The sequence below is a fragment of the Sus scrofa genome, chromosome 9 (genome assembly GCF_000003025.6).
Source record: "Sus scrofa isolate TJ Tabasco breed Duroc chromosome 9, Sscrofa11.1, whole genome shotgun sequence".
In the NCBI taxonomy this organism is placed as follows: domain Eukaryota; kingdom Metazoa; phylum Chordata; class Mammalia; order Artiodactyla; family Suidae; genus Sus; species Sus scrofa.
Genome location: NC_010451.4, coordinates 52796458 through 52814425, shown reverse-complemented (window position 1 = coordinate 52814425; position 17968 = coordinate 52796458). Strand labels below are relative to the sequence as shown.

Below are 17968 nucleotides of genomic sequence, written 5' to 3'. Positions count from 1 at the left end.
CTGATAGTGAGAGGTTAAACCATTGAGATCTTCTCTCTTGAAAAGTGAATGTCAGACTCAAACATTGTTTATTAAGGGCCAAAAAATAGACAAAGGCACATGTTAGGAGGAGTCAGGAGTAAAGTGTAAGCCATGAATGAAGAGAAATCATGAGTAAGCAGAAGTAATAAACATTCAGAAACTGTGAATAGGAGTTCCCATCATGGTGCAGTGGAAATGAATCCCCAGTGTTCATAGCACACTATTTACAATAGTCAAGGCATGGAAGCAACCTGAATGTCCATTGACAAATGAATGGATAAAGAAGATATGGTGTATATATACAATGGAATACTACTCAACCATAAAAAAAATGAAATAATGCCATTTGCAGTAACATGAATGGACTTAGAGATTATCATATTAGTGAAGTAAGACAAAGACAAATATCATATGATATTACTTATATGTGGAATTTAAAACCTGATACAGGAGTTCCTGTCGTGGTGCAGTGGTTAACGAATCCGACTAGGAACCATGGGGTTGCGGGTTCGGTCCCTGCCCTTGCTCAGTGGGTTAACGATCCAGCTTTGCCGTGAGCTGTGGTGTAGGTTGCAGACTTGGCTCAGATCCAGCTGCTGTGGCTCTGGCGTAGGCTGGTGGCTGCAGCTCCGATTCAACCCCTAGCCTGGGAACCTCCATATGCCGTGGGAGCGGCCCAAGAAATAGCAAAAAGACAAAAAATAAATAAATAGATTTAAAAAACCTGATACAAATGAACTCATTTACAAAACAGAAACAGACCCCCAGACATAGAAAATAAACTCATGATTACCAAAGGGGAAATGGGGTTGGCAAGGAGGATAAATTAGGAGTTTGGAATTAGCAGGTACAAACTTCTGTATATAAAATAGATAAATAACAAGGTCCTACTGTATAGCACAGGGACAATATTGAGTATCTTGTAATAAACCATAATGGAAAAGAATATGAGAAAGAATATATATGTGTGTATAACTGAATCACCTTGCTATACACCAAAAATGAACACAACATTGTAAATTAACTACAGTTTTCAAAAAGTTATGAATCAGAAATAATCATAGGAGTTCCCGTCGTGGCGCAGTGGTTAACGAATCCGACTAGGAACCATGAGGTTGCGGGTTCGGTCCCTGCCCTTGCTCAGTGGGTTAAGGATCCAGTGTTGCCGTGAGCTGTGGTGTAGGTTGCAGACGCGGCTCGGATCCCGCGTTGCTGTGGCTCTGGCGTAGGCCGGTGGCTACAGCTCCGATTGGACCCCTAGCCTGGGAACCTCCATATGCCGCGGGAGCGGCCCAAGAAATAGCAACAACAACAAAAGACAAAAGACAAAAAAAAAAAAAAAGAAAAAAAAAAAAAAAAGAAATAATCATGGAAAGTTTTTTAAAAAACTGAGGAAAAATCAAATCTATATCTGAAAACTGAGGAAAAATCAAATCTATATCTGAAATAAGATCAGTCCCATGAGAAAGACATAATTTGTGTATTAAATAACTATTTTAAATAAAAATCATTGTCATTATTTTTAAAAGTTATGAATCAGTAGGATTATAAACCCTTATAAATAAACAGAAGTCACAAAATTAGAATGAAGCCAGTTTAGAATGAGAGCAACAGGAACACAGGCAGGAAGACTAGAAGAAACTAAGACCTACTAGATAGCTATTACTAGAACTGCTGTGTATCCAAAACTATTTCAGGTCACAGACTGTGTACAGGTCTCCACGAGACCCACTCTGGGTGGTATGCATTCCTACATGTATATCTATCTAATCCCCCGTCATTTGAGGTAAACTGAATGAGGCTTGGTATCTCTCCTCTATGTTCTTTTCTCTCTGTTACTCTCTCCTGGACTTAGCTTTCTCATGCTCCCTTGGGTCCCAAAGAGTGTTCTTAGCACATGAGTTTAAATGACCTCTTAGGGGTTCCCATTGTGGCTCAGCAGGTTAAGAACCCAACTAGTATCCATGAGGATGCAGGTTCAATCCCTGGCCTCTCTCAGTGGGTTCAGGATCCAGTATTGCCACAAGCTGTGACGTAGCTTGCAGATGTGGCTCAGATCCAGTGTTTCTGTGGCTGTGGTGTAGGCCTGGGAACTTCCATAGGCTGCACGTGGGGCCCTAAAAAGCAAATAATAAATAAATAAATAAATAACTTTTCAACGCAGCTCCCCATAGCTAATTGCCTCTGTCTTTCTGTGTTCCAACTGCAAATTCCTAAGAGAAGACTCCAACTCAGCTCTTCTTTTTTAACCAGGCCACAAATATTACAGAGGCTGAGTACGCTAGTTCGTTGGTTCATTTAGAAATTGGAACATTAACTCATCTAGGCAGGGACTGGAATACCTCTGGAGAGCTTAACTCCAGAACTGTTCAAGTTCCACAGTGAATTCAACATTACCACATGTTTTCTTATATGGTATGTTCGGATACTCAGAAGTTGGACTTGGAAGTGCCAGGCTACTAGATGTAGGGAGGTTTCAAAAGTAGAGCACAGTAAAAGCCAGCCTGGGTGGGGTTGGGATATAGTGCTACAAAGCCAGCCTTCAGAAGAGGGAGGAAGTGGAAAGTTCTGATAATTGCAAAGAGGGCAACTGGCAAACTTTAAACTACAGGTGGGTGGTGTCCATAGCATCGCTTCCTTTCCACTAATTTCTACTGCTCCCATCAACAAAAGTCTGACTCAACATGATCTCAAAAGTCTGAACCAACATGATCTCAGCTATTTCTCCTCACACACTTCATGTAAAGAAAAGGAACTACTAACAGCACACCTTTACCTACTCCAAAGAAGCTCAGCCACAGACCTGGAAATCCTAGTTTTGTTGTCCGACTCAAGCCAAGCAGGATAGGCCTTGGCAAACTTTGCCCGAGACCCTGCTTTCTCCAGCCGACCCATAAACTTCAGCCAGCCCACTCTGGGGGTTCTCCAGAGATCTTCCTCCAAGAAGTAGAGAGAGGACCAGAAAAGGCAATTAATTCATTCCTTCTTGCAGGAAAAAAATTATTGAACACCTGTGATGTGGCAAAGTTGCCCTTGGATAGTGAGGATACAATAGTGATAAAGACAGGGACACTGCTCTCAAAGAGCTTAAAGTCTAACGGGGAGACAAGAATTAAATAATTGAAAGAGTGACAAATACACCTATTCTAGATCCAGACTTCAGTGGCACATATAGCAAAGTGGTCCAAGAGAAGTGGGCAAGGAAAAGGTAAGAAATGGGGGCTAGGGTGGCTCTGCTACCCTATCCCCCAAAAGTTCTCACTAATACCAGGTGGATGCTTCATTGCATCCATCTTGTTATCTTGGCTACCCACCTTGATAGAAGTTATAGCTCAAGGCACAGCTTTCAAATATCCCTATAGATCCTTTTCTGTGCCCATTACGTAAATTCTCCTGTTACCCACTTGAGTTTGCCATCTGTTTCCTGCCAAAACCATGTTTGAAATAGGCCTTTATGAAAAGACTGTTTATAGAAGTGGGCAGCGTTAAGAAAACAACAAAAAAATTAAGTTGGGGCATCAAGTTTTTGGCAACAGCAAGATATCATCATCCTTTACGCCTAAGCAGCAAAAGGAAATCTTGTTACCGTAGCCTAGTTGAGAGCTGGAGACTGTCATGTCAAGCCCCACTCAATATCAGAACTGGAGGGAAGGAAATAGGAGGAATAAATATTTCAGTTTCAATGTCTGTGTGTGTGTGTGTGTGTGTGTGTGTCTGTATGTGTGTGTTCCCTTCTCCAGTCTTCCACTGACTAAACCTAATCTGAAGCCAAACCCAACCGGCACTCAGGTGATCACCTCAGTAGAGGTCAGCCATCTGGGATCCAGGACCAAAAAAGAGCTGATTTAAAGAGTCAGACAAGAGAGTTCCTATCATGGCTCAGCAGAAACAAATCTGACTAGGAACCATGAGGTTGTGGGTTCGATCCCTGGCCTCCCTCAGTGGGTTAGGGATCTGGTGTTGCCGTGAGCTATGGTGTAGGTTGCAGACATGGCTTGGATCCTTCGAAGGCCGGCAGCAACAGCTCCAATTAGACCCCTAGCCTGAGAATCTCCATATGCCACAGGCGTGGCCCTAAAAGGACAAAAGACAAAATAAAGAAAGAAACAAAGAATCAAACAAGAAATCACCAGCTACTCTCACCTCACTGTCAAGAATACTTTAAAAAGAGAGTTTACGTTATTTTGGTGATAAGATTTTTTAAGGTAGGGCAGAACCCCAACACACCATTGTACACATGGTGAATTGGCCTTCACAGGTACAGTCTGCTCTAGGTTTGCCAGAGGGCCAACCTGCCTGCACAGGTGCCATGAGGACCTCAGCACAGCCCATTGTGAGGAAACATGGATTGTTTCTGAGGTTCTAGAATTTCCAGATGCTGTGGCTCAGCACTGGGAGCTTCTGCTCATAGGTTTTCTTCACGGCTCTTGGGTGGTCCCACGCCAGGGTCCTCTCTTTCCCAAAATCCAGATGAAGAAGTTTCTTTTACTAGTGAGTCTTTATCTACTTGGATCTGAGACAGGTAAGTCCTTTATCTTGTCTCTGGGTGGATATGTTTAAGGGGCTTCTTTAAGGCCTTTTGGCCCTTGAAGAAGGAAGACCAGTATCATAATTACCCAAACCAATTCTGACTCAGAATTAGGAATAGCCAAAACAAGTTCAACCTTGAGAGCTCCTGAACCAGTTGATTCCTCCTGGTAATGACTTCACTATCAGAGATCAGCTTGGCCCTGTCTTGTTCCTACTTGGTTCAGCCATTCAGCACCTGTGTCTGATGCTCTGTGAAATGAGAAGATAGGTCTAAGAGTTCCTGTAGTGGCTTAGTAGTAACAGACTGGACTAGGATCCATGAGAATGTAGGCTCAATGCCTTGTTCAGTGAGTTAAGGAACCGGCGTTGCCATGAGCTGTGGTGTAAGTCGCAGACGTTGCTAGGATCCCGAGTTGCTGTGGCTGTGGTGTAGGCCGGCAGCTATAGCTCCCATTCGACCCTTAGCCTGGGAGCTTCCATATGCCTTGGGTGTGGCCCTAAAAAGAAAAAAAAAAAAAAAGGATAGGTCTAGGGGTTCTGGGGAAGCCCAATGATGGTTTGTCGCAATGAATTGGGTGTAAGGGATCCTTTTGTAGTTAATGTAGAAAGAGATATAAGGAGTTCCCGTCGTAGCACAGTGGAAACTAATCCGACTAGGGACCATGAGGTTGTAGGTTCAATCCCTGGCCTTGCTCATTGGTTTAAGGATCTGGTGTTGCTGTGGCTGTGGTATAGACTGGCAGCTACAGCTCCGATTTGACCCCTAGTCTGGGAACCTCCATATATTGTGGGTGCGGCCCTAAAATAGTAAAAAAAAAAACAAAAAAACAAAACAACAACAACAACAAAAAAAAACAAAAATCAAGAGATATAAGGAGATGGAAATGTGGTCATCCCAGAAAGTCACCCCCTCACACAGCATGGCTATAGACTAGAGACCCTACAAGCCTCTCCTTCATGGCTCTGTTCTGTCCACCCATTATCCATATTTTACTTTCAGGATCCCCATTTAAGGTGGGCTATCTTCCCTCCTTCCTCCTACAGGAGAAGGGAGAGGCCATGAGCTCTGAGCTGTCCATTCCATGACAAAGCGTTTTCTGTAATGTCAATTCTCAGAGATTTTGTCTTTTGCTTTCAACTTTCAAAAGTTACTCAGTAACGTAGCCACCAGATGGTAGTATGTACCAGCCACATGGTGAAACAGCAAGTCATAATCCATAAGAATGACTAGTGTGCTTTTTCAGCTTCCTTTTGGCATCAGAAAACTCTTCATTAAAACATGTGTTATCTTTTGAAGAATCAGTCAAGAAGATAATAGTTCTATAACAATTTTTTAAAATAAAAACCCCCTAAAAGACTTAGTAAATCTTACTTTTCCTTTATCAACATATTCTCATCCTAGTCTTAATTATAAGGAATTCAAATCGGTCTATATACATACATAAATACATACATATAATAAGTATTTGCAGGATTCTTATAGAGCTAAAGTACTTTGGGGCCTTAAGTCTCAAGGATTTTATAATGCTGCTCAGTTTCTGGCCCAGTCATAGTAGTCTACTCACCACCCTCCTCTAGGTTATTCAGTTTTTTTTGTTTTTGTTTTTGTTTTTTTTTTTTTTTTGGCTATTTCTTTGGGCCGCTTCGGCATATGGAGGTTCCCAGGCTAGGGGTTGAATCGGAGCTGTAGCCACCGGCCTACGCCAGAGCCACAGCAACGCGCTATCCGAGCCGCGTCTGCAACCTACACCACAGCTCACGGCAACGCCGGATCATTAACCCACTGAGCAAGGGCAGGGACCGAACCCGCAACCTCATGGTTCCTAGTCGGATTCGTTAACCACTGCGCCACGACGGGAACTCCTAGGTTATTCAGTTTAAATCAGTTACTCAGACAAAGAATAATAATCAAATTGTCTGTTTGGTGCTACACTTAATAAGATGAAAGTTGCAATTAAGAAATACTTGTCCAACAGCCATCGATGACATGGATTAAGTGTAGAAGAGACTTGGCAGAAGAGAATGACCAGCTAAGAGTTTTGTAATTCCAAGTGCAAGATGAGGAAGAGAGAAAACTAAAATTAATTGAGCACTTAAGCAATAGTTTGGGTGCTTCACAGTTTATCTTTATTAAATATTCATGACAACACCATGCTGTAGATGTAAATGCTATGTCACTAGAAATCTCAATTCAGAGATATAAGAAGCAAAGGATGTTTTTATCTTACTTAATAGAAACTTGGCTGGCTTTGAGTGCTCAGCCCGCATGGATTGGGGATTGAGTGTGGGGAAAAAAACATGAATATACCAAATAAAGGTAGCTTACCCTTCTGGTAATTTTTGTGGGTTCATTAGATATTTGTTATCTCTAGTTTAATACTTATCTTGTCCAAAGTTTAAACTTCTACCCTCAGATTCAGCAAGAATTACTCGGCTATTGAAACAACTTTCTCTCTCCCTCCTGTCTCTCCATTCTTACCTTTTACCCACAGGGGAACTGGAGGAAGGCTAGTGGTAGACTTCTGATCACATGAATGAACAAACTTTGATTTCTTTTCTCTTTTTTTCCTTTTTCTTTTTGTAGAGCTGCACCTGCAGCATATGGAGGTTCGCAGGCTAGGGGTCAAATTGGAGCTGTAGCTGCAGGTCTACACCACAACCATAGCAAGTGGGATCTGAGCTGCATCTGCGACCTACACCAGAGCTCATAGCAACACCAGATGCTTAACCCACTGAGCAAGGCCAGGGATCAAACCCACATCTTCATGGATCCTAGCTGGGTTTGTTACCACTGAGCCACAAAGTTTGGGAACTCCAAACATTGATTTCTTGATGCTGGCTTTGTCAGGGAGGCACAGGTGCTTTTGGTGCTGGATGAGGGGACCCCCTGTGCCCACTCAGGGTACACAGATCCACACAAATAATGTGGATCTTAAAATTCCTCCCTTCAATTACAGAGGTGGTCTCAGTTTTGTTAACACCTCCATCCTTTATGATCTCTCAACTAATTGGTTGGCTTCCTCCAGCGTATGCACAGTATCCTCAGGTGCCTGGTGTAGGTCCCCAAGAAACCTAGGAACCCCCCAACATTAGCCTGACTCCATAGGAAAGTACTCTTTACCTGGACATCCTCTCTCATCGTCACCATCTCTCATCTATTTCTCCACCCCAGGAGCATCAGGTCAACCTGATGAGTTTCCTGGCTCTCTGGATCATCAAGCTTTAGTTCAGCAACTGTCAGGTGAGTACTATTCATTTGCAAACCCTTCAGACGGTGACGCTTTATATGAGACTTCTTCAGGAGACAACACTTTAAGTGAGCATGCTTCGGTTGAACACGCTTCGAGTGAGCATACTTCAGTCGATCATCCTTCTGGTGAGAACTCTGCAGTTGAACACACTCCGGGTGAGCATGCCGCAGGCGAGCATGCTTCTAGTGAACAGCTTTCTGGTGAACAGCCTTCCGGTGAACAGCCTTCTGGTGAAAAGTCTCTAAATGAACAGCCTTCTGGTGAAAAGCCTGCAGGCGAACAGCCTGCAGGTGAACAGCCTGCAGGTGAACAGCCTGCAGGTGAACAACCTGCAAGTGAACAAGTTTCAAATGAGAAACCTCCAGGTGAACAGGTATCAGCACCTGGTGAACAGCCATCAGCAGAACAGCCTTCAGGCATTCCGCCTTCCAGCACAAATTCCGGTGAGCTACATTTGAGTTCATGTCAATTTTGGACTTCAGGTGGAAAGTAAGCAACACATCAAATAACCCCCCCCCTTTTTTTTTTAGAGCAGCACCCAAGACATATGGATGTTCCTATGCTAGGAGGTGAATCAGAGCTACAGCTGTCAGCCTACACCACAGCCACACCAGATCCGAGCTGAGTCTGTGACCTACACCACAGCTCATGCCAATGCTGGATCCTTAATCTACTGAGCAAGGCCTGGGATCGAACCCATGTCCTCATGGATCCTAGCTGGGTCCATTAACAGCTGAGCCACAAAGGGAACTCCAAATAAACCAATTTTAAGGTGTTTAGAAGAAAGAATAGTTCAGACACTTCACAAACAGCTCTCCCAAAGATTCTCATGTTTCTTTACAATAATCCCAGGAGGCAGGATTCAGGTTTTGTGGGATCTGAGGGTTGAATACTTCAGAGGGCCCTCAGAAAAGTAACTCAAGTACAAAATGCCAACTTTAAGTAAGAAATGATGAATACAAATGCCCATAGCTTGCCCAGAAGGGACTCACAGAAGACAACCTTGATGAGCTTCATGCTAAATCTGCCTCTTAACAAACATGTGAAAATGTTTTGCAAATCCTGTGAGGAGATATCTAGCACCAGAGCTGGTAGCTCTTTACTTTTTGAAGGTTTGAACATGGAAAGTAAATCTTGCTGACATTTTTGTTAGATCCAGGAATGAGTTCCCAGGAAAGCTGCAATTCTTTAGCTCTTACGAAAAAGGAAAAAGTTTAAGGAAGGAAAACAAGATCTGAGGTTTAATGTCTCAAGATTACCAGACATAAATACTTCATATTTCACTCCATTGCAGGAGTAATAGTATTCTAAATTTTCAGTTGAGAGAAGTGAGGCTAGAAAGTAGCAAACTTTAGATTCAAACTTAGGGCTGACTCCAAAGCCCATATTCTTTTTACTTAATGCTTCCTCAAAATTAGGAACTTGGCAGTGGAGATAGAGAGACAATATGGAGTTATTTCAAAGAGAATGCCCTTTGTGACAAACTGACCTTATTGAAGGTCAATTTGAGGACAGAAAATGATGCAGACCCTTTATAAGTTTTGCAGCATTAGAGCATTCTAACATCACTTATTATTCAGTCAAATTTTACTCCAAGTGTCTGAGCCCTGTGGATAAGTGAGATTATGGGGAAGTAGGAAAGGGAGCCAGTCATGTGAGAAGTTCTACTTTGCTCCTATTGAGTTAGACATGGCCAAAGGGCATGTAATGATGGGTGTCTAGGAAGCCATTGGGATATGAATTAGAGTAAAGGTCAGTCTTAGATAAACATGGGATCCATCAGCAACGAAGATCATAGATGAAGCAGTAAGAAAGAAGGAATTTCCTCTGGTAAGGAAGAGAAGATAAGCTCTTTCAGACACAGGACCCTCACATCCCCAACAAGAACCAGGAAATGAAACGTGTTGTAGCCAACTACTTGCTGCCCATCATCCCTCCCTGGGTCACAGGGTTATTTCATCAGGTTTACCTTAAAATTTCAGGCCCCATATTAAACTGCCATACATGCTCTTATATGAATGACCAAGGAAAATGTCTTCGTGGAGAAGGAGTCTGCACCACTCAGAATTCCCAGCAGTGCATGTTAAAGAAGATCTTTGAAGGTATGTAGGGACTTTATGTGCCTGTCTTTGCCAGAGAACACATCAACCAGCTTGAGTACTGATAGGAAGTAGGTAGGGTGGCATGGGCCTGGGGAGGGATCAAGCTGTGATTCCCCAGAAACTTGGAGATTCAGGAGAACCTTATTCTTTCAAGAATTAAGAGTAGAATTCCAGCTACTGAGAAAGAGGCCCTTCCCAGCAGGCCTACGATGTCTTAAAAGGAGGCAGGGAGGTTGGCTGTCTCTTCCTATTAAGGAAATGTGTGAATTGCCCCTTGAGTCATTGAGACATTGACAGTAGGCTCAGAAATGTGTCTGTCTTGCTCATGGCTGTATATTCCTGGCACTTAGCACAATGCCCAGCCCATGGTAGACCTTTGGTAAATACTGAGTAAATAAACTAATAAACAGTTATCCATCGGCCTCTCTTCACAGGTTGCCAGACCTAGTATGTTTCTCCTACTTCTCTACCCTTACACTCACTCCTAATTCCCCCAAATAAGGAAGGGATTTTGTTACTTCCCTCCCACGAACAACGTTGCCTGACTCCCCTTGTACTTCGTTTGATCCCTCACTAGAGAGAGTGGGTAACTGATGGGGGAAGGGTCCAGAAGAAGATAGAAAGGGAGGGGGAGAAAGAATATGCATGTTGAAGGACTTGATCATGCCTGCCTAGGGACACTGTATAGCCCTGTGGACAAAGGCTGAGGTTGGAGGAGGAAGCTTTCTGCTCACAGTCGTCTGTCTCCACTTCTTTCAGGTGGAAAACTTCAATTCATGGTTCAGGGATGTGAGAACATGTGCCCATCTATGAACCTCTTCTCCCATGGAACCAGGATGCAAATTATATGCTGTCGGAATCAATCTTTCTGCAACAAGATCTAGAAGCCTATGCCCTTGCTTCTTGCTGATTCAGGCAGCAAAAATCCTCCATTACCCTACTGGACTCAATTTATATTTAATTTCTTCCCCAGTCAACAACTAATCACATCTTCCTCTGCCTGAGTGTCAGATAAGAAGCTCAAATAGCTTATATTTCCTCTCTTATCTATGCCTGTTACCCATTCTTCTCTGCCCTCTGTCTTCCAGATTCCCTTACCCCATTTCTCATCATTTTCTTTTTCAATAAATTCTGCATGATTAAAGAATATAGACTCCAGACATCTTTTTCCATCAACCAGTGGCAGGGTCACCCTGAGCTTCCTTCTGCTCCTGCAGTAAAGTGGATGAATTTTTAAACAATTCCATATTCCTCAAAATGAAGGGGGTGCCCCAGGGCAGGGGACACAAAAGGAATGCAAATAGGTGCTAATTATTTAGGAGCTTAAAACAATATTGCAGGTTCTTCTCTCTGACCTCCACCTTTCCATCCTTATAGAAACCACCCCCAACTCTACTTATCAAGGTATTCAAAACTCACCACTTCTTTGGCTCTTGAGTTTTCAGTCAAGAGCCTATTTTTAACATGATTATAACAATAAAATGACTTATTTTAACACATTTGCTATATAAATAAAGCAGGTCATAATGATCTTAATGAAATCTTTTTCTCACAACGTTAGTTGTTCCTCTCAGCTTAAAGGGGCAGGTAGAAATACTACAGTAGTCTCTCTCACCTTGTATTAGTGTTGTTCTTCAAGGTGTTTTCATATCGGATCCTCAGAAAAAAGCCTAGAATGGTCATCAGTAAAGAGAGCATCGTCTTTAGTTATAAGTAAGATATTATGATGTAAAAATGTTTTATTTATTCATATCCTATGTTCCAAATGTGCTAAGGTTACAAAGCTACAGTGAGCCAGGGCCAGATTTCAAAACCAAATTTGCATGGTCTCAATCTGTTTCCACCACACTATGAATATTAATCAAAAGCTTCTTTCAAGATCAAATCTCTTACATAAGTCCATTTCCTATCAGCAAATGCTCCCCATATCTCTGTCTAAAAACCCCTGAGATCAACCAGGTAGCCTTAAGAGTGTCTTTTGCAAAGGAAAAAGCTTTTAATTTTGATAAAAATCCAATTTATCAATATATTTATGGGTAGGATTTTTTATTTCATGCATAAGAATGCAGAATAGCACACAAACATTTTAAACATGTAAAAATTTTAAATTATATATAGTGTGTATAAATATATATATATATATATATTTATACACACATATATATAAATACACACATTAGGAACTTCCTCCCAGAATAGATTGATGACAGACTCCTCATTGGCAATGCTTGTAGCTCACAGGCTGGAAGAAAATGGGAAGTATCTTTGAATTTCTTTTTTTTTTTAAACATTTATCAGTGGCATAAGTTCTCAGCATATAATTTTAATTTCCATTTTCTGAAGTGCAATAATGGTTACATTTAAATTTGTTTGTTTTTATATGGGAATATTCAAATTGACAGTGCATTAACTCTTTTTTCACTTTAACAGAGAAATACAAGCTAGGGTTAATTTATTATTTTCACCCATGGATTTAAGTATTTACTATTTTCTTAGACGCAAGTGAATGGACTGGGCACTGACTTGAGATTTGTATTTCCATGAAGCTGATCATGAACATAATCATCAAGGTGAAGATAGTAGTACTTAGTCTTCTAGCCTTTATAGAGCATATACTCCGTGCCAGACAATGCCTTTAATAGTTCTATGCTCTTTTAATTCTGAAAATAATCTTACAAAATTGTTAGTATTATAGGACCTTAAGCCAGATGAAGAGTTAAGTCACAGCTGAGATAAGCTCTGGCAGCTCAGAGACATTCAGGTTCTATTTCAAATTTCTGAGTAAAAATTGTTTCAAACATAGAGTTCTAGCCCTAGATAAAGTGGCATTCAAAAATATAGACCCAATCCTGGAACTAAAATCCCAAGTGAATTCTCAACCTGGGATGACCTCAAATATGATTTACAAGGGGACGAGAAGAAAAACAAAATCCTACTAACACTGAGGACACTTTTTTTTTTTTTTTTTGAGGGAGGAGGGTAAATACTAGCTAAATACAATAAATATAACTAAATCTATTCTAATAGCTGTATATGTTGAGAAAATACATTCAAATATCCTGTTAAAATTTAAGGGGAAGAGAGTTCTGGCTTCCAATAATGGTGGATTAGTTTGCTTGAACTAACCCTCCTTCAGATAATGATTATAAATTCTGAAAAAATCAGAAACAGGAGTTCCCATCTGTGGCTCAGTGGTAGCGAACCTGACCAGTATTCATGAGTAAGCAGGTTTGATCCCTGGCTTAGCTCAGTGGTTTAAGGATCCGGCATTACCATGAGCTGTGGTGTAAGTCAGACAGGGCTCAAATCCTGTGTCACGGTGACTGTGGCATAGGCTGGCAGCTACACCTTTGATTCAACCCCTAGACTGGGAAGTTCCATATGCTGCAGGTGCAGCCCTAAAAGACAAGAAAGAAAGGAAGGAAGTGGGGGAGAGAGGGAGGAAGGCAGGCAGGAAGGAAGGAAGCAACTATCTGAAATTTCCTCAAAAAGACTTTTTTTCCTAAAAAGACTAAGACAGCACTGGATGAGATTGGCACGTCTGTGGCTTTATGCCTAAGGGTACTTCTCAATCATAGGGTGGCAAAAATCCACAGTTTACTGGTTTTAGGGCTCAGAGGACATAGATTGAGGCTGACAAAACAGCTGTAAAGTTAGGGAGAAATCCTGGAAAGAAGGCAACCACAGAAGGGATAATTTCCCAAACTTGAGTATAAAATTCTGATGAAATTCTTGGCTGACACTAACTCCAGGAGGCTCAACAACTATAGCAGCAGAAAGAACTGAGCAGAGAGACTTTAGCTGCTGTCTGCCTCGAATAAGACCAAGTTTGGAGTTCCAGTCAACCCCAAGTTAACTACTCATTAAAACAAAAGTTAATACTCTTCAGAGGAACAAGTAGAGTCCAGAATCTCTGAAATGCATCAATCACTATGTCCACTATATAATAAAAGTTATTAGACATAGGAAAAACAGGAAAATGTGACCTATAGCCAAGAAAGTATTTAAAAAAGATACTGGTGCCAAAATGTACCAGACGTAGAAATTAGTGAACAAAAGCAATAAGCAACTATCAGCAATATATTCAAAAACCTACAAGAATTAAGAGGTACACATTTCCAATTACAAAAGAAATGTCATGAAAATACAATGAGCAACATAGGAAATATAGTAGATGATACTGTAATAACTTTGTGCGGTGAAGCATGTTAACTAGACTTACTGTGATCATTTCGTAATGTATGAAAATATCAGATCACTATGCTGTAAACCTGAAACTAATAGAATTCTGTAAATCAATTTTACTTCAATAAAAATAAATTACTTCCTGGCCTAGCCCAGTGGGTTAAAGGATCTGACATTACCACAGCTGTGGCCTAAGTTGCAGCTGTGGCTCAGATTCCATCCCTGGCCCATAAACTTACTTATGCCACAGGTGAAGCCATAAAATTAAAATTTAAAAGTTTTAAAGATAAATAAATAAATTTTTAATGATAAGTAAATAAAAGGGAGAGGAAATAACCTAAAGTAGTGTCATATGAGTGAACAGAGAATCTCAACACAGCAAAAGAAACTAACCAAAAAAATCAAATGGAAATTTTAGAACTAAAAAGTACAATAACTGAAAAAAAAATTCATGTGGTTGTAACAGCATATTGAGACCATATATGAGCCAGTAGATTTGAAGATAGATCAATAGAAATTATCCAACCTAAAACAGAGAAAAAATACTAAAGAAAATTAACAAAACCTCAACACCTTGTGAGACATCAAGCAGTATAAGAAATAATTAATTGGAGTCCCAGATTAAGAGAAAGATAAAGAGACATAAAAATCATTCAAAGAAATAATGGCCGGGAGTTCCTGCCATGGTGCGGTGGGTTAAGAATCCAACTGCGGTACCTTAGGTTGCTGTAGAGGTGTGACTTTGATCCCTAGCCCAGTAACTTCCATGTGCTGTGGGTACAGTCATAAAATTTAAAAAAAAACAAAAACAAAACAACAACAACAACAACAACAAAATGACAAATTTTCCCAAAGTGGGTGAAAAACATAAACTTATACATCTAAGAAGCTCAGTAAACTGAGGGTAGGATCGATACAAAGAAAAAGTCATATAATAATTAAGTTACTAAAATTCAAATTTACTGAAACAAAAAAACTCAAAATTGGTCCAAACAAAAGATACATTGAAATAGGTATATAGGAGAACACTGATACAAATGTTAGCTGACTTTGCATCAGAAATAATGGGAAAAAAAAAAAAAGGAGAGAGATAATGTAGAGCAGAAAACAAGAATTACATTTTCAAAGCAATTAAAATTTTTAACCTTAAATCTTTAATTTTAATTTTTAACTAAAAATTATCAGTCAGAATGTTTTAAACAAGACAATTTCCCTTCAAAAATGAAGGTAACAAAGACACTTTCATACTAGTAAAAATGAAGAGAATTTACAAACAATCCCTGGCCTCGCTCAGTGGGTTAAGGATCCAGCATTGTAGTGAGCTGTGGTGTAGTTCGCAGAGGCAGCTCAAATCCTGCTTTGCTTCGGCTGTGGTATAGGCCAGCAGCTGTAGCTCCAATTGGACCTCTAGCCTGGGAACCTCCATACACTGCAGGTGTCGCCCTAAAAAGACAAAAAAAGAAAAGCTAAAGGAATTTCTTCAAGCTAGAGGAATATGATAACAGATGGAAACTTTGATCTACAGGAAGAAATCTAGTGTACTAGATAGAGTAAACATGTGTAAATTTAAGACATGCATACAACTTATTTCCCCAATTTTAAAAGTTATGCCTGCTTAAAGCTAAATTTTTTTTTTTTGCCTTTTGCCTTTTAGGGTCACACCAAGGCAGCATCTGCAACCTACACCACAGCTCATGGCAAGGCCAGATCCTTAACCCACTGAGCAACGCCAGGGATCGAACTCGCAACCTCATGGTTCCTAGTCGGATTCGTTTCCACTGTGCCACTAGGAGAACTCCAAGCTAAAATTATTTTTAATCTAAGTAGATGTATTTGAAAATAACAGCACAAAGAACAGGGGAGGTCCCTGGAACCAAATTTTTGAAAAGTTATTATTTGTAAAGGAAGTAGTTGAGTATTCATGTTAATTGAACTGTGATAAAATATAGTAATCCTTAGGGAAAAAATCATTTAAAAATATGGAAGTACATCTAAAAAGCCAATAGAAAATTAAAATGGAATATTAAAGATATTTGACTAACTCAAAGGCAGAAAAGGAAGACGAAAAGAACAATTGATTGGGTCAAACTGAAAAAATGGTAGACAAGGAGTTCTTACTGTGGTGCAGTTAGTTAATCTGAGCTTGGGTCACTGGGAGGAGTGGGTTTGATCCCTGACCTGAGAACTTCCATATGCAGCGCATGCAACCATTTATAAAAAAAAAAAAAAAAGAAAAAAGAAAGAAAGAAAGAAAAGAAAGAGAGAAATGGTAGACAAAGTATCAAATAGTAAAAAAAAATCAATCATCAATAATTGAGAAGGACACATTATCACTACAGTAGTCATCCTATCAAAAGGAAATTATATGAGATAACCAGCCTATAATCTTTTAAAATGTCAAGGTCAAGAAATATAAAAACTGGAGTTCCTGCTGTGGCATAATGGTATTGACAGCATCTCTGCAGGGCCAGAACACAGATTCGATCCCTGACACAGCACAGTGGGTTAAAGGGCATTGCTGTGGCTGTGGCTTGAATCTGATCCCTGGACTAGGAACTCTGTATGCTGTGGGGAGGACCAAAAAGAAAAAAAAAAAAAAAGAGAGAGAAAAGCAAAAAAAGAAACAGCTGTATCTCTGGTTTGACCCCTAGCCTGGGAACTTCCATAGGCCTGGGAATTTTGGAAGTTCCCATCATGGCTCAGTAGTAATGGACCCGACCAGTATCCATGAGGATGAAGGTTCGATCCCTGGCCTCAGTCAGTGGGTTAAAGATCTGGCATTGCCATGAGTTGTGATGTAGGTCACAGATGCAGCCTGGATTTAGGCGTTGTTGAGGCTATGGTTACAGCTCTGCAGGCCTAGCCTGGCAACTTCCATATGCTACTGGAGATGCCCTGAAAAGACAAAAAATAAAAATAAATGGTGAATTTTATGGTATATAAATTATATCTCAATCAAGGTTTTTAGATTAAAAACAATTCCCAAAGCTTTGAAAACTCAGGACTATAATTCTAAATAATCCATGAGTCAAAAAAATGAATCGTAGAGAAATTAGAAAAAAAAAATTCGAGCCAGATAACAAAAATACAACACATGAAAATTTATGGCATGAAGTAAAGTGATACTTAGAGGGAAATTTATGATTTTGAAATACTCATACACAACGCATATAACTGACACAGGACTAATATCTTGAATGTCTGTATTTACTGGAAACACAGAGAACAGAGGAAGCATAGAAACTAGACCAGAGTGACACAATCAGCAAATTCAGGTTAAAGAAAATTATACAGTAAACCAGCTGGATTCTTCTACCAATAAATTGCAAGTGAAAAAATTCAGAGAGAGGGAGGTTCAAAAGGAAACTTAAAAGACCAAAAGCAACTTAGGCATCAGTCAATTGCTACTGTGGACTTTATTTGGATCCTGATATAAAACATACTATAAAAACAAGAATGCAAACTCTGAACACTGAATGGATATCAATGAAGAGCAATGGAAAAGGGTAATCTTTTCAATAACCAGTGCTGAACTGGATAGCCATATGGGGAAAAAAATGAAACTTGACCTCCACCTCACATTATACACAAAAAACATTTTCACGTGGATGATAGCTCTAAAGGTGAAAGCCAAAACTTTTTAGCTTTTAGAAAATAACTCACAAGAAAGTCTTCATGATCTTGAAATAGGGACTAAGTTTTTAAGTAGGAAACAACAACTGCTGGCCAAAGGAAAGTCTTATTTTTTGGTATTTTAGGGCTGCACCTGCAGCATATGGAGGTTTCCAGGGTGGGGGTTGAATTGGAGCTGTAGCTGCTGGCCTACATCATAACAGCAATGTGGGATCCAAGCCATGTCTTCAACCTACACCACAGCTC

The 17968-nt window shown here is 40.3% G+C and overlaps 1 protein-coding gene across 4 annotated transcripts; it reads left to right on the top strand.

The window, feature by feature from the left end:
• Nucleotides 4451–11048, top strand: ACRV1 (acrosomal vesicle protein 1). 4 transcript variants are annotated; one of them, XM_021102002.1, is made up of 5 exons: nucleotides 4492–4543; nucleotides 7724–7787; nucleotides 7989–8245; nucleotides 9785–9904; nucleotides 10664–11048. In XM_021102002.1, exons 1-5 carry the CDS (start codon nucleotides 4492–4494, stop codon nucleotides 10786–10788), a joined length of 618 nt encoding a protein of 205 aa, XP_020957661.1. In that variant the 3' UTR covers nucleotides 10789–11048. The 4 variants fall into 4 exon arrangements, with proteins under 4 accessions (NP_001182249.1, XP_020957661.1, XP_020957660.1 ...); XM_021102001.1 differs by having other exon boundaries at nucleotides 7724–7792; nucleotides 7943–8245; NM_001195320.1 differs by having other exon boundaries at nucleotides 4451–4543; nucleotides 7724–8245.

What these genes read in the sequence shown, in the direction of transcription:
- ACRV1 (NM_001195320.1), top strand. Translation starts at nt 4,492, where the DNA reads ATGAAGAAGTTTCTTTTACTAGTGAGTCTTTATCTACTTGGATCTGAG. An exon ending in GCCTTCCAGCACAAATTCCG is followed by an intron (nt 8,246 to 9,784) that starts GTGAGCTACATT and finishes TTAAAATTTCAG; the next exon opens with GCCCCATATTAAACTGCCAT. An exon ending in GTTAAAGAAGATCTTTGAAG is followed by an intron (nt 9,905 to 10,663) that starts GTATGTAGGGAC and finishes CACTTCTTTCAG; the next exon opens with GTGGAAAACTTCAATTCATG.